The 17,659-nt window shown below is 34.7% G+C and overlaps 1 protein-coding gene across 3 annotated transcripts; it reads right to left on the bottom strand.

Moving 5' to 3' along the window:
- Positions 1 to 7,815: 7,815 nt before the first annotated feature.
- Positions 7,816 to 13,262, bottom strand: LOC138336422 (N-acyl-phosphatidylethanolamine-hydrolyzing phospholipase D-like). Of its 3 annotated transcripts, XM_069285914.1 has the most exons (7): positions 13,138 to 13,262; positions 12,753 to 12,869; positions 12,227 to 12,455; positions 10,603 to 11,094; positions 9,359 to 9,507; positions 8,707 to 8,821; positions 7,816 to 8,321 (listed from the first exon to the last, which is right to left on the bottom strand). In XM_069285914.1, the coding sequence occupies exons 3-7, from the start codon at positions 12,413 to 12,415 to the stop codon at positions 8,205 to 8,207; spliced, it is 1,062 nt and encodes a 353-aa protein (XP_069142015.1). In that variant the 5' UTR covers positions 12,416 to 12,455; positions 12,753 to 12,869; positions 13,138 to 13,262; the 3' UTR covers positions 7,816 to 8,204. The 3 variants fall into 3 exon arrangements, with proteins under 3 accessions (XP_069142015.1, XP_069142017.1, XP_069142016.1); XM_069285916.1 differs by lacking the exon at positions 12,753 to 12,869 and having other exon boundaries at positions 13,138 to 13,238; XM_069285915.1 differs by lacking the exons at positions 12,753 to 12,869; positions 13,138 to 13,262 and adding an exon at positions 12,912 to 13,129.
- Positions 13,263 to 17,659: the final 4,397 nt, after the last annotated feature.

Below are 17,659 nucleotides of genomic sequence, written 5' to 3' on the forward strand. Positions count from 1 at the left end.
TCCAGCTTACTATTATACATTGTATGTTTCTACTGGTGAGGTTGAGTATTCTTTTAAGTTCCCTTTTCTTTCTTTTAGATGTTTTTGCTAACATGCTGAAAACATGCTTCAATATATACACTATTCTTTATAATCAGGGAGAATACTGTACATGTATGCTCTTCACATACTGAGAATACTGTACATGTTAGCTCTTCACATACTGAGAATACTGTACATGTGTGCTCTTCACATGCTGAGAATACTGTACATGTGTGCTCTTCACTCTCACATGCTGAGAATACTGTACATGTGTAGCTCTTCACATACTGAGAATACTGTACATGTGTGCTCTTCACATCTGAGAATACTGTACATGTGTGCTCTTCACATACTGAGAATACTGTACATGTGAGCTCTTCACATACTGAGATACTGTAATGTGTGCTCTACATGCTGAGAATACTGTACATGTGTGCTCTTCACATGCTGAGAATACTGTACATGTGTGCTCTTCACATGCTGAGAATACTGTACATGTGTGCTCTTCACATGCTGAGAATACTGTACATGTGTGCTCTTCACATGCTGAGAATACTGTACATGTGTGCTCTTCACATGCTGAGAATACTGTACATGTGTGCTCTTCACATGCTGAGAATACTGTACATGTGTGCCCTTCACATACTGAGAATACTGTTCATGTGTGCTGTTGCAATAACATTTGCTTATGCCATGTACCCTGTGTTTAACCCATAGTAGTCCCGGATTTGGAAACCTGATCCAGTTACTAGACAGGTAGAAGTACTGTGTAACCAAGGTAAACTAATGATTTATTGTAGAACAAGGCTGGTTAGGTTATAGAATGTAAGATTACGTCCCAAGACTAACCAACCAGTTTAGTGAGAGTCTCGTTACACAGAAATACTACAGTGTAAGATGCCCAGTTACAAAGCTATTTATCTGAAGATAGAAGATATCCGAGAACTAAGCAATTAGATATTCATAATTGTATCTGTCTTTAAGAAACATTTATATTATATATAATGTGCCTTTTACTAGCAAATCTGGTTGTTGTTATGTTGTAATTCACCAAAAGCTTGTGTTTCAAATTCAAGTACAGTATGAGCAATTTTATAAATGATTTATTAAAATGAGTGTTTATAAACTCTATTGATGACCACTATTTTCAGTAAAACAAAACACAGTCAAGGCATTAAGGTAATGGAGAACTAATCAAAATGAGATTTTTTTTTTTTTTAGTAATTTAAACTTAAATACATCACCTGTGCCCTCTATTGTAAATAAATTTCAGGAAAATCATCCACGCGTATATGCATCTAGGTAAAGTATATTGTAGGATTAGGAAGCAAATTATATACATACATGTAAATGTTGTACAAAGAATCTACAATATAATATTAAACTGTTTAATTAGAGTGAAGTTCAATCCTGTTCACCTAAAGGAATTATTGTACTAATCAAATATGTCTGTTTTGTTAAACATGGACTGGCAGACAACCAATTCTCACCAAGTACCCATTCTGGCCATGACATGAGTGGAGTTTAATCTTTTTGTAAGATATCAGGCAAAGTTTTGTGAATAAAGTCATCTTTTGATGGAAGAAGCTGTCTTGCAGCAAATTCATGCAAAAATTGATTGAACATTTGTGTGTAATCGTACAATACTCATCCAACAGCGAGAATTGTTACTTTGTGAAAATTGGTCGTTGATCAGTAATGTATGCTGTTCTCATTATAAATACTAACCTGTATAAAATATTAGGAGCCACCATTATCAGGAAATTGTTCGTAGTTATACTATTTCATCAACAGCCACATGGTACAAAATTTGTGATGTAAAATTAGTGTTTAAGGTTGCCATGCAAAAAGATACAAACATTTAATATTTATATGTTAGGATATTCTAACACTCAAGAGGAAATATTGTTTCTGGGACATAACACAATTCATTTGATAAATTTATCGTCACAATCAGTTAATTACATATACATCTTACATCTGTAATTGTTGTAAAACCAAATACCTTTGAAGTTTTCATTTTCAAGTTTTTGTCAAAAGGATTTGTTCTTGATCTTATTACCAGAAATACATAGTGATTCCATGAATACCCTGGTACTAATATAACTAGGTTTGTGATATAATAGACAAGTAAGCAGTGTTAATTTTTTATTTAATTTGCAATAAACAAAGCACGATTGATAAGGACCGTATTTATATATAAAACAGGTTATGTGTATAGAATGTACTGAAGCTTCAGGCCTCATATAAGCTCATTTTATTTATATATGCATTGTTTCTTTATATCCATCTCTCTCTCTCTTGTCTGTGTGTCCTGATGATCATCACTTGTACTTTGATGAGGACTATGGTTTAAAGGATTATTTCTTGAACATATATTGAATTACTATTTAATAAATGTGTATAATTTAATTGAGACTCCAATGGTCAGCATTTTACTATGTGTGCTATGTAAGTGATTTCAGTGCATGCTACAGGAAGAATCATCCAATCACGTTTGTATTAATACATTACTAGATGTTATACTATTATGACTATCATTGGAAATCTTTGCAGCCCAAGTTGGGTAATAAAATCCTTGATATTATCGTACAGTCTGTATCCTGTTCTAAATCTCAGAAATCCTAGAGGATTGCGGAGCCAGCATCATTCCGTAGAGGTCATCTAGGTCATTTTACAGGGGTTACTATCACTGTAATTATATCCACCCCAGGACTGACATAGTAAAACTGAAGCAGTCCAGTAGAAAGAAACTGAACCAATCGCACGCCTGCAAAGACTTCCTGTGAAGATTACTTAAAGGACAAACTACCTGCTTATCTAAAGTTGCACACATAGCCTTCAGTTTTACTATCACAGTCCAGGAGTGGATATTACGACAGTGATAGAAACCCCTAACATATCAAGGATGCAGAGAGGTATTCTGGGCAGATTGAATATATAGACTTGTTATAAACTAGGGAAAATGCAACATACTTTGATTGATTGATAGATAGTGTCGTATTCAGACAGGGTAATGGAAGGACGTGTCAGGTTATAGGGAGGAAAGCCAAAAGTACCCTCAGAAAATCCAGCGACCAGCATGTCAGGTTTGTTGATGGTGGAAAGCTAGAGAACAAGAGAAAACCACTGACCAGCTGTCATCACCTGGCAACTGCCCTACATGGTATTCAAACTTTCGGTGGAGGACTTGTGGAAATGTTTTTCGAAACCACTAGATGAAGAAAACTTCCATGTATTGGTAACTCTTGAATATATTGTAGTTTTCATAGATAGTTTAATCATTCAAAAATTCAACAAGAAGAAAAATGGATGGAAACTGACAAATTTTCAGCTGATATGATGGTGTGTTGTTTGAATATAAATGTTAGATCATTCTTTCAGTAAATCTGTATTTGAATTGTCAAACAAGGTTTGTTGTTCATATCCCATCTACCAATATTTCTCAACTAGTTACAAGAAGTTTAGTTTAAATTTACCAGTCTTAATTAATAAATTGGTAATTGAAATACACATAATTCAAATAATAGACTAAACAAAAGTGTTAATTTAAAGGATAAATGAAACTTGATTTTAGTACATGGTCGAGAAACTTTTTTTATCAGTGTATTCTTTACTTTCACATGAAAAGCACGAATAGCTGTTGGTGATCTGTCGATAAGGGTTTTTGTTTTATGTTCTTTTATTACTCAAATAGTCAGTCAGGGTCATTTAAGGACGTGCAAGAGGTAGGAAGTGAAGGAAGGTCTCGAGAGAAAAGCCACCGATCTATGGTCATCACCTGGCAATTGCCCCATGTTGGTTTTGAACGACAACCCAGGAGTTGAGTATTAGTGGTAATATATTAAACATCTTCACCACTCAATTACTACAGCCCCTATTGAAGTCTGCTGGAGCTGAACAAAACAACAAAAAGAACAAGTGAATTGTTTTAATTTATTCACATGTCACGAGAAGCATTCAACTTTGATGAAAAATGGAAACATAAACAATAAAATTCTTCAATTGTATACATTTAACAAGAGGCCCATGAGCCTTACTAGTAACGGTCACCTGGGTTTGGATACAGAATGAAACAAAGAAATATAAATACCAAATAATGCTCAAAAATGTGTTTTCCTTATATAAACTATAGTAAACTTAACCCCTATCCCAGGGGAAATGCGAGACCCCTGGGTCATATAATTCATAAATTTTGTAAAGGTCTTTAAGACCTTTCTATCTATGAAGAGTATTTGATTCTACCACAACTGTGAGTGGAGGAGAAGATTTTTGAAATTTTAGTCAATTTTACCCTTTTTGTCCCGTCCCACAGCCCCCTGGAGGGTGAGGGTCATATGATTCACAATTTTGATTGGCCTTGTGCCTTAGAAGGTTTGTGCAAAATTCAATGAAATTGCTTCAAGGGTTTTGAAGAAGTAAAAAAAAATACGACGAACGACAGACAAAAGGCGATTAGAATAGGTCACTCAAGACTTCGTCTTAGGTGACCTAAAAATAAACAAACAAATAACAGACTTATGCTCTATAAACTAGGCACTTGATAAAGCCAAATATCATTGGTTTGCTCCAGATTTCAGATTTCACAGTTTTTCATTAGTATATCAAAAAGGATTTTGGAGATTCTGTATACCAAAATGGTCTTGACAGACATGGTCCATCGTCACATGCTGACGGTATTGGATTGCATTGCCACAGAATGAGCTGCAGTCACAGTTAGAGGTGAGGTCAACCCCCATGGTCGCTGTTTGCACTAGGGGGAGATAATTTGATCAGTCAGTAGAATAATAGGTCTTAGTTTATGGAATAAAGTAGATTCTGTATACCATATTTTTAATGCAGCAATGGTAGATTGGACAACATTAAAAAGTATTTAAATAAACATTGGTAGGTGTAACAAGTCATGCTGAAAAATATATAAAAATATACATATAAATGCATGTTTTAAAACACTTAAATACTTTGTTGAATAATTCAGTGTAAAAAAAAATAAAACAATTACTAACAATAATAACTAATGCTGACAATATCATGTTACTTCTATGGAACAATAAATATACAAATGACAAATGACTAGTGTCTATTATAATGACAGATGTCAGATAGATACATGTATAACTGATCAAAGGCGTCTTTGTCTGTAGTTTAACTACGATGCCCTTATGTACATATTTGTTTACATTATGTAAATGGTTTGTGACTGTTTTTAACATAAATGTATGCATATGTTTATACATATATGAATTTAATAAAGATTCAAAAATTCAATTACAAATTACATTTGCATATATACAAAAGCTATAAATAAATGCAGCAAAAATAAATTGATTTCCCAATATGGTCAAAGATTCAATTTCTTATCACATTTTTTTCCCCAATGATATATTGGAATGATATTTCCAAATCTCTTTGTTTCACTGTGTTTTATGATAAATGTCATTCAATGTCTTCAAGTGTCCTTGTTTCTCCATTCCATACAATGAATGTCATTCATTGTTTCCAAATGTCCTTGTTTCTCCATTTCATGTTTCCAAATGTCCTTGTTTCTCCATTCCATACAATGAGTGTCATTCATTGTTTCCAAATGTCCTTGTTTCTCCGTTCCATACAATGAGTGTCATTCATTGTTTCCAAGTGTCCTTGTTTCTCCATTCCATACAATGAATGTCATTCATTGTTTCCAAATGTCCTTGTTTCTCCATTCCATACAATGAGTGTCATTCATTGTTTCCAAATGTCCTTGTTTCTCCATTCCATACAATGAATGTCATTCATTGTTTCCAAATGTCCTTGTTTCTCCATTCCATACAATGAGTGTCATTCATTGTTTCCAAGTGTCCTTGCTTCTCCATTCCATACAATGAATGTCATTCATTGTTTCCAAATGTCCTTGTTTCTCCATTCCATACAATGAATGTCATTCATTGTTTCCAAATGTCCTTGTTTCTCCATTTCATACAATGAATGTCATTCATTGTTTCCAAATGTCCTTGCTTCTCCATTCCATACAATGAATGTCATTCATTGTTTCCAAATGTCCTTGTTTCTCCATTCCATACAATGAGTGTCCTTGTTTCTCCATTTCATGTTTCCAAATGTCCTTGTTTCTCCATTCCATACAATGAATGTCATTCATTGTTTCCAAATGTCCTTGTTTACAATGAATGTCATTCATTGTTTCCAAATGTCCTTGTTTCTCCATTTCATACAATGAATGTCATTCATTGTTTCCAAATGTCCTTGCTTCTCCATTCCATACAATGAATGTCATTCATTGTTTCCAAATGTCCTTGTTTCTCCATTCCATACAATGAGTGTCATTCATTGTTTCCAAATGTCCTTGTTTCTCCATTCCATACAATGAGTGTCATTCATTGTTTCCAAATGTCCTTGTTTCTCCATTCCATACAATGAATGTCATTCATTGTTTCCAAATGTCCTTGTTTCTCCATTCCATACAATGAATGTCATTCATTGTTTCCAAATGTCCTTGCTTCTCCATTCCATACAATGAATGTCATTCATTGTTTCCAAATGTCCTTGTTTCTCCATTCCATACAATGAGTGTCATTCATTGTTTCCAAATGTCCTTGTTTCTCCATTCCATACAATGAGTGTCATTCATTGTTTCCAAATGTCCTTGTTTCTCCATTCCATACAATGAATGTCATTCATTGTTTCCAAATGTCCTTGTTTCTCCATTCCATACAATGAGTGTCATTCATTGTTTCCAAATGTCCTTGTTTCTCCATTCCATACAATGAGTGTCATTCATTGTTTCCAAATGTCCTTGTTTCTCCATTTCATACAATGAATGTCATTCATTGTTTCCAAATGTCCTTGTTTCTCCATTTCATACAATGAATGTCATTTCATTGTTTCCAAATGTCCTTGTTTCTCCATTCCATACAATGAATGTCATTCATTGTTTCCAAATGTCCTTGCTTCTCCATTCCATACAATGAGTGTCATTCATTGTTTCCAAATGTCCTTGTTTCTCCATTCCATACAATGAGTGTCATTCATTGTTTCCAAGTGTCCTTGTTTCTCCATTTCATACAATGAGTGTCATTCATTGTTTCCAAATGTCCTTGTTTCTCCATTTCATACAATGAATGTCATTCATTGTTTCCAAATGTCCTTGTTTCTCCATTCCATACAATGAGTGTCATTCATTGTTTCCAAATGTCCTTGTTTCTCCATTCCATACAATGAGTGTCATTCATTGTTTCCAAATGTCCTTGTTTCTCCATTTCATGTTTCCAAATGTCCTTGTTTCTCCATTCCATACAATGAATGTCATTCATTGTTTCCAAATGTCCTTGTTTCTCCATTCCATACAATGAGTGTCATTCATTGTTTCCAAATGTCCTTGTTTCTCCATTCCATACAATGAATGTCATTCATTGTTTCCAAATGTCCTTGTTTCTCCATTCCATACAATGAATGTCATTCATTGTTTCCAAATGTCCTTGTTTCTCCATTCCATACAATGAGTGTCATTCATTGTTTCCAAATGTCCTTGTTTCTCCATTCCATACAATGAGTGTCATTCGTTGTTTCCAAATGTCCTTGTTTCTCCATTCCATACAATGAATGTCATTCGTTGTTTCCAAATGTCCTTGTTTCTCCATTCCATACAATGAATGTCATTCATTGTTTCCAAATGTCCTTGTTTCTCCATTTCATACAATGAGTGTCATTCATTGTTTCCAAATGTCCTTGTTTCTCCATTCCATACAATGAATGTCATTCATTGTTTCCAAATGTCCTTGTTTCTCCATCCATTCATGTTTCCAAATGTCCTTGCTTCTCCATTCCATACAATGAATGTCATTCATTGTTTCCAAATGTCCTTGTTTCTCCATTTCATACAATGAATGTCATTCATTGTTTCCAAATGTCCTTGTTTCTCCATTCCATACAATGAATGTCATTCATTGTTTCCAAATGTCCTTGTTTCTCCATTCCATACAATGAGTGTCATTCATTGTTTCCAAATGTCCTTGTTTCTCCATTTCATACAATGAATGTCATTCATTGTTTCCAAATGTCCTTGCTTCTCCATTCCATACAATGAATGTCATTCATTGTTTCCAAATGTCCTTGCTTCTCCATTCCATACAATGAGTGTCATTCAATGTTTCCAAATGTCCTTGTTTCTCCATTCCATACAATGAATGTCATTCATTGTTTCCAAATGTCCTTGTTTCTCCGTGTTTTATAGTAACAAAGGAATCCTTGGGGAGCTCAGCTTTCTTGACTTCTTCTTTGAGTTGATCCCTCGGCTCCAGGTAAAACTACAAAATGTTCAATTTTATGTTATAAACAATAACAATGTATAAAATATGTAAACAATAACACAACTGACAGCATATACAGTTACCATGACTACACTACCTGTATAAGGTCACAAAAAGAAGAACAACGTTAAATATCAATGTATTCAATAGATATTCAACATGATTTGCAGAATTATAAACCTATACATACACAGAACACAGCTTTTGATGACTACTGTCCATGCTGACAACCAATATTGCTGATATTCAACATACATTGTATCTTGTTAGCTATAAGCTTAACTAAAATGTATTTGTAGGCTGTGACTTATACCAGATCCAGACAGAATGTGACGGGATGGGATAAGACAGACCGACAAGGACATAGGCCCTGGTGACTCACCTCTTTTGTGAGTTTAAAGGTGCCCCAATGGATTCCAACAGATGTTTTTGATTTGACATCTTCATGGATCTTAACAGCTTCCATCGGATCAATGTGTTGTGGTTCCATGAAATACCTGTAACCATGTCGTAAAATCTTACAGTCATCTCTATCCCCTAAAACCAAACATACAAACAACCTCAATCATGGAGTGTTTGTCTCATGGCAAGGTGTTTGTCATCCTCAATAATCCAGGGGTTACTATCATTCTCATAAAAATATACCACCTGGACTATATCATACTGAAACTAAAGGCTCTATGAGCGACAACAGATGAGACAGGTAGTTTGATCCTTTGAGGTAAAACAAAAGTTGGAATAACAGTACACTGTATGACTTTGAAGTTGGACATTATTCTTTGTTAATATTCAAAGGAATTTTGTGCACAGACCTGTGATTGGTCAGTTTTTTCTCTCCTGAAACGCCTTAATTTTTACTATGACATAGTCCAGGGGTGGATATGACGATAGTAATAGTAACCCCTGGAGTATCAAGGATCGGAGTCTGCATGATTGTTGTGACCAAAAAACTCTCAATTCGGAAAATTAGGATAAATTATGGCACTTCTTTGTCAAGTAAATATGTGTACTGTTGCTGATACATGTATTCCTACCTTGGATAATAGGCACCAATTGGTATGGCAGACAAATCAAAGGGGCCATACTTTCTCCCTATCTGTTTGAAAACATCACAGTAGCCAGTGTCTCCAGCAAAAAAGAATCTATGGCGAGGACCGCTGATGACCCAGCTTCCCCATAGAGACTGCAACAAAACATTTACAGCATTAAACAAATATCTGATAGTTAACTAAATTAAAGGTTCCAAACTGTTGACAATGGCAGTAAGAAACAATGCTAATATATTAGCCTGGTCACATATGCTGTACCATTTTGACAGATATTAGATGAAATAAAACAAGGTTATAATGAATTTCTGAGGACCAAGGTCTTTATTATAAGCACAGTTCATATACACATATTACAATAAATTATAGATGACCTTGATCGGGAATGAAAAATATTATGTTAAATTGTTTATTACCATGAATTGGTTGTAAACTTGTTTGTTATAGGATATACTACACTGTCTGTTAAGTTAGGTTGGTTTAACATCCTATTAACAGCCATTTATGAAGCCAGGTTAATCTTTGGAGGAAAGTCGGAGTACCCTATGAATATCCACCACCCAGAGGTTAGTACCTTGCAATCCCAGGATTCAAACTAGCAACCCAGAGGTATTCTATTACTAGTAAGAGCTTATAAAACTCCTTATCAACTTTATCATCAATTATATACCAAATAAATCTTAATAAATAACTTTTACAGAAATATGATATCTATGGTGGCATATTCCTGCCATCATAATAATTTAGGTCGAGTTGTGTTAAGATGCTCCACCGCAGAGCATAAACGACACTCTTCATTTTAACACTAATTGGTGTTTAATGGTGAACACATAATGATATATGTCTAATTAACATAAAAAATAATATAAGATAATTTATGTTACTTTGGGTGGAAGCACAGTCAGTACTTCATTCCATATAGGACATAGTGCTAGGGAATTTTGTTTGGGATGCAATTAATTATTTTCAATATTTTAATCTTTAAGTAAAATAAGAAGCTCAAACTTGTCAATGGTGATAATGGTGTAAATTAAGTAACTTTTGTAATGGAAGAAAAATACATATTCCTTGGCTTGTGTTTTTGTTAGAGAAAAAATACCATTTGTCAGCGGTGAAGCATCTTTAATTTAATTTTGCCAAGATAATTTTGTCAACATATAATAAAATGATGGCAAAAATATGCCACAATAGATATCACCTGAGAAAGTTACTGCAACCTTAACTTAGCTTACCTTGTTAGTATCCAAAAGATAGCGTCCACTCCAATGCTGAGCTGGGGTCAACGCGAACGTGACATCTTCACACAAGTTAGTATGATGTTGGTGTTCATCCCACCAGGTGAGTTCTACAACATTCTTACATGTCATAGACACCATCCAAGACTTAATTCCCTTAGGAATGTACCATACAATTCTGTCCCCGAATTTCTCGTTAAGTCTTTTCACAGAGTCGGAATCTAAGTGATCATAATGATTGTGGCTGATCACTACGGCATCAATGGATGGTAGCTGTTCTACTGTACACGCCGGGGGACGGTAACGTTTGTATCCGACAAGGAACGGACCAGTAGAGTCGCTGAAGACTGGGTCAGTTAGGATATTAATACCGTCAAACTGGACCAACATACTAGCATGACCGATCCAAGTGGCTTGGACACCCAACTGTGGTGGATTCGTCAGCTTGTCTAAGTCTGGATCCTGGACGGGCAGGGAGCTGTCCAAGGCCTGTTTTATAAAGGTACTTAAATTAATTTAGGTAACTGTTAGACCTAATGTATTATAATTTGTTTCACTTTGTTCTTACTTTACACTTTGATTTGATTCAAACTAACATGAACAAAATACAAAAAGAAATGCACTCTGAAACTGAGAAATAAATATATGATATTCAACCCAATAAGTACCCAGGGGAAAAAAATAATGGGGCCTTTAAAAGGACCAAATGTACAAAAAAAGACAAAAATTATTTTTATCAAATGGAATAAAAAAAATCGCTAGTTTTCATATTCACTGTATGGTAACGGGATCCGGCCCCGGTTGTTAGGTATCTACTTCCAGAAAAATTGTACCTAAACAAATGAGAGGGGTACGTGCTAAATCGCTTTAAAAACTCGATAGGATTTAATTTGTTTATTGAAACCTATCAAAAATTAGAACAGTGAAAGCTTAAAATTTTAATATTTCCAACCATTGTATGTGAAAATGAGAATAAAGCTTCCTTATTTGTATTCGAACATGTAACCTGGATGGTATTTCCCTGCAAAACTGAGAAAAATGCCTGGCAATATGAACGTATCTCAAGATATCGGATGCATTTCTTTAAGATAAGATGTTTAATGAAGAATTAGGATAGAACAAAAACTATCTACCACTTCAAATTTATCGTAAATACGTCCTTTGTGCCATAATATATGATGTTTAGTGAGCATGTTATGACTAGAGTGTACATGTTTGGTACGCACAAAATTTACAATGGTTGGACATATCAAAATGTTAAGCTTTCACTATTCTAATTTTGATAGGTTTCAATAAACAAATGAAATACTATTGATTTTTAAAGCGATTTAGCAGGTACCCCTCTCTTTGTTTAGGTACGATATTTCTGGAAGTAGATACCAAACAACTGGGGCTGGATCCCGTTACCATACAGTGATATTTTTGTTCTGCATTCAATTTAAGGTAAGTAAAATTAAGGCTTCAAAAATTGGGGTGGGACTCTTATAAGGATGGGGAGCTTATTGGGTTGAATATGTTGCATGTAAATAAATGACTAAACAACATAAGTTTAAAGGCTTCAACAGTCTTGATTAAATATAATAATCAATGCTCTAGACAAAATTAAGGAAATTTAATTCACCTTGACATCAGGAATGCTACTTTGATCCTTCCATCTTTCATCTGATAATGATTTTGGTACTTTAGCATTCTTGACAGTGAAAAGAGCGCCATTTGGATATTCCCAGTCAGTCCAAGGACATTTGAAGCGCCCATTCCATTTTATTTCCGGCTTTACCAGATTCTCATGAGATTCAGATATGTCTTCCATGCTCTTCAGATGTTGAATATAATACTTTCATATGGCATACCTGGAAATATCAAACAAGATATATATCTGAAAATCAGTGGTATCAGATCTTTCATACAGTGACCATGTAATGACACACTGTCCTGGGTTAAGCTCTGTCCACTGGTGGTCAGGATTTGTTTTTAGTGTTAGCTTCATTGTACACAACAGTCAATTATAAATGTCAATATCTTCTTCATTTTTTTGATCAACTATTATTTAATGTCATCCTACCAAAATGAAGTTTGAATAATTTCCATTCCAGTGATACCTTTCAGTCTTTGTTGCTATATGAATAGAACAAAAGTTATCAGCTCACCTGTGTTTTTATATCTCTCCTTATCAATACTAAATCAAGACCAATTTAGACCACCAATGGGCAAGGGTTAATCTTTTGCCCTGACCACTGTGACGTCAGAATTTGAGAAAAAAAGCTCTGAAAAAGTATAAACATGATATAAGCAATGTTAAACATTACCAATGTTACCGTGTATATTGCACATCGACGAGTTCCGGTATATAATTAGTCAATATCCGACGATAAACATGTAGCTAGTTAAGCCTAATTATTAAATATCATGTAATGTAACATGAACAGTAACTACGTATAGTCTAGACTTTATAAACTTATGCGTAACAGTTAAACTAAACGTTACTAAACAGCGCAGCCAGCTAAATGAGATTGGTATATACCAGTTACTTACAGTTATGATAATTCTCACTCTGCGAAAAACCACGATTACATCATGTATATTATATCACGTACCAATATGGAATACCGAAAACGAAAGTTAGAATTCAGAAACGAAAGCGGAAGTTGACAGGAACACAAGAACACTCTAGCGGACGACAGCAGAACTAAAGCACTCACATATCAAAGTGAAATGGCGGGAAACTACGGTGGCTGGGAGCGGACATGAAGTAAATAAAATCATTGCGTGGGAACGAAATATTATTGCGTTTGAACGAAATATTATTGCATTCGAACGAAATATTATTGCGTGGGAACGAAATACTATTGCGTGGGAACGAAATACTATTGCGTTCGAACGAAATATTATTGCGTGGGAACGAAATATTATTGCGTGCGAACGAAATATTGTTGCGTTCGAACGAAATATTATTGCGTGGGAACGAAATACTATTGCTTTCGAACGAAATATTATTGCGTGGGAACGAAATACTATTGCGTTCGAACGAAATATTATTGCGTGGAAAAGAAATATTATTGCGTGGGAACGAAATATTATTGCGTGGGAAAGAAATATTATTGCGTGGGAACGAAATATTATTGCGTTCGAACGAAATATTATTGCGTTCGAACGTAATATTATTGCGTTCGAACGAAATAATTATTTCGTGGGAACGAAATATTATTGCGTGCGAACGAAATATTGTTGCGTTCGAACGAAATATTATTGCATGGAAACGAAATACTATTGCTTTCGAACGAAATATTATTGCGTGGGAACGAAATACTATTGCGTTCGAACGAAATATTATTGCGTGGGAAAGAAATATTATTGCGTGCGAACGAAATATTATTGCGTTCGAACTTAATATTATTGCGTTCGAACGAAATAATTAATTCGTGGGAACGAAATAATTATTGCGTGGGAACGAAATATCAACGGTTTACCTTTGGCTATTTCAAATGTGGCAGTCTGCAATTTCATATCAATATTCTTTGTAATTGGTCATTTAATGTGGTTTTGTGTAAACCTTCTTAATAAGGTATATTTTATAAAGTATATTTTGCTTTGAAACCATTAATTTAAAGTTTATTGCATGTATTATTTGGATTATTTGGAAATAGTGAAGCATAATGTATTAAAGTCATATACACAGTAATATAAAAGCACATATAATGCTTTTATAATACTATATATATATATGCTGTACGTACAAGATAGATACAATTATAGACATGTATAGTGTCCCCTGTACGCCATCATAGGTACGTGTATTTCATTAGACATATAAAGTATAATACAATAAACAAGACTTTAAATAGTTAAAAATAAGGAAAACATCTTTTTTAGATAAGGTGCCGTTTCATAAGTTGTAGACCATATCTTAATCATATTACTACGGTGGCATGATTACTGTCATATCATCCATGTATGATAATGAGTTCAATAGTTATTTCGAATCCCATTCATCCCTCCTTGACTATGAATAACACTATCATTACTGAAGTCAAAACACATAAGCACCTAGGTGTATTTCTATCGAGTAATGGGGATTGGAAAGACCATATCAACTATTTAATAACTAAAACGTCACCTAAAATAAATATCTTGCGGTCATTTAAATTTACATTAGACCGTTTTTGTCTACAAACATTATATTTTACCCTAATAAGACCTATTCTCGAATATAGTGATATTGTCTGGGATTGTCTTACAAAGGCTCAATCCGACCTTTCGGAAGACATACAGTTGGAAGCAGCACGTATTGTTACTGGTGCCACTAAGCTGACAAGTAGAGTAAAACTTTATACCGAAACTGGCTGGCTTCCCCTCCAGCGAAGACGCGAACAACATAAAATAATCCAGTTTCACAAAATGGTCCATGGACTGGTCCCTCAATTCCTTCATGATATACTTCCTCCGCGAAACAGTAGAATACATGACCACAATACTCGTGTTTGTAATAACTTCCGTCCTATTGCCTGTCGCTCCAGTTTATATCAGAAATCTTTTTTGCCTTCCGTAATCAGCCTTTGGAACTCCCTACCCGAATTGATAAAACGAGACCCTTCTATATCTAGACTAAAAGGACATCTAAACGAATCCAATATTAAAATTCCCTCTTTCTATTATTGTGGTAGCAGAATTGGCCAAATCCATCATGCTAGACTAAGGATGGAGTGCAGCTCTCTTAATTTCTACCTGTTCCGCAGAAATCTTGTAAACAGTCCTTCATGTCCATGCAATGATGGAGATGAAACCAATGAACATTTCTTATTACACTGTCGCCTCTTCTCTCAACTTCGTACACGTGCTTATAATGAAATAACATGTCCAATTTCAACTCAAATATTGTTGTTCGGAAATGATGAATTGTCATATAATGAAAATGTCCGAATATTCACGTGTGTTCAAAGTTTTATAATAAGCACTAAGAGATTTAACTAAATTTCCATTTACTGTAACATGTAGTTTTATGTATGCTATTTCATATTCTTTGTCCCATTTGCACAGCTTTCCGCATCCTGTACAGATCCTTTCATAACTTTTACTTTTAATTAATTATGAATTATTTCACTTGCATGTTGGGCAACAACCTCTCCCCCCCCCCCCATCCCCCCCCCCACCCCCCCCCCCCCCACCCCACCCCTTCCTCCCCATTCCCGAATTATAATTATCCAGTTATTTATTGTTTCAATTATGTGAAAATATATCAAATATTCCACACATCATCATGCCTCGTCCATAATCTAATGCTTTTTCTATTTCTGGAGACGGATTTATATAAGTTGTAAAACTTGTTTCCGAATCCAAACCTTAGAATTGTAATTGCTGTATGTCTCTCAAAGAAAACGAAATAAAGTTTATATCAATAGTTATTTCGTTTGAACGCAATAATTATTTCGTTCGCACGCAATAATTATTTCGTTTGAACGCAATAATTATTTCGTTCGAACGCAATAATATTTCGTTCGAACGCAATAGTATTTCGTTCCCACGCAATAATATTTCGTTCGAACGCAATAGTATTTCGTTCCCACGCAATAATATTTCGTTCGAACGCAATAGTATTTCGTTCGAACGCAATAGTATTTCGTTCCCACACAATAATATTTCGTTCGAACGCAATAATATTTCGTTCGCACGCAATACTATTTCGTTCGAACGCAATAGTATTTCGTTCCCACGCAATAATATTTCGTTCGAACGCAATAATTTTATTTATTTCATGTCCGTTCCCAGCCACCGTATCTAGTCGTCCAAAAGACAGATGTAAAGTTTTCTTCCGACGTCTATGTCTTCGTAGATCTTATGTAAAGATGTCAATGGAATAGTAGGCCTTCCAGACAAAGATGATGGATGTTGGTAAGTCTGTAGATTCTGTATATACAAGATCAGTTTGTTTGTTTGAAGGCAATTTTGTTCAATTCTTTAACGGAGGGGATCATTTTGAGGAAGGAATTCCTGTACTTATATTACACAACCATATAGCGCCGATTTCGATAAGAAATATAACTTCATCTGGTGCGATTCAAGTAATTTTACTTTTGAATTGTAAGCAATGGCTACGAATACATATTTGTCATAGCGTTGTTTTGACATCGCGTTTGTACAAGAAAAACTCCAATCAGGTATTTTCCACAATGCTCCAACACAACGAAGGTGAGTAGTATATTTTAGCATAGTTAATTGTAATATGTAATGATATTTACGGTGCAATGTTTGACGGAAAGTCTGTGACTCTCAGCAGCTGCAAAACTCGTAATCACAGTTTTAAATATTGACGATGTATCATGCCAAAGAACTCTATAATTCTAGAATACAACACGGAATTTCAGTTTAATGCACACTTGTCCAGATGTCACCCTTAACTGATATGGTTCCGTTTCTTACATTTTCCATTTTAATTTTGCATCCTATCCTTATTTGTCAGATTTATTGTTTATCATTTGCTGTTATTTATCTTTATCTGAAGATAATGTTTTAATACGTTAATACTTTTAGTTGCCCAGACTTAAAAATTAATTGAAAATAACAGTTTTTGCCTGATTTGATCAAAATCAAAATGATTAATCATTCTACATATCGTATCGTTTCAATCAGTAATTTGATAATCATATAGAACGCTATATATTGATATCTAGAAAGTAATATTTGGCTTAAAAAGCTGCGTTTCTCAACTCATCAACCAATTCGCCGTACAATCTTCAACAATGCTGCCGTACAATCAACATCCAAGCCCCCGTACACTTGATTTTTAACAACAAGCAAGCCCCCGTACACAACGTGATTTTCACTGATTTATTTTGCAATCTTCATGACCTCAAAATTTGTCATCGGGGTGTGAGTTGTTTTCCTATGTTGTCAATTAGCCATAGAAAATGACTTCCGTTTTCAGAAAAGCTTAAAATCTTTATATCACTGATTTATTTTGAACCGCCTTTTTCACTGCGGTACCCCCCTGCATGTGACCCTGGATTCCTGTCTATTCCTCAATAACTATATGACGCTGGGGGTTGACAGATCGCATACG

This window comes from Argopecten irradians, chromosome 12 (genome assembly GCF_041381155.1).
Source record: "Argopecten irradians isolate NY chromosome 12, Ai_NY, whole genome shotgun sequence".
NCBI lineage: Eukaryota > Metazoa > Mollusca > Bivalvia > Pectinida > Pectinidae > Argopecten > Argopecten irradians.

Coding starts and splice junctions, on each gene's coding strand:
- LOC138336422 (XM_069285914.1), bottom strand. CDS start 12,415: ATGGAAGACATATCTGAATCTCATGAGAATCTGGTAAAGCCGGAAATA. Junction 9,508..10,602: donor ATCTTTTGGATACTAACAAG/GTAAGCTAAGTT, acceptor GTTTTGTTGCAG/TCTCTATGGGGAAGCTGGGT. Junction 8,322..8,706: donor CCTTTAAACTCACAAAAGAG/GTGAGTCACCAG, acceptor AACATTTTGTAG/TTTTACCTGGAGCCGAGGGA.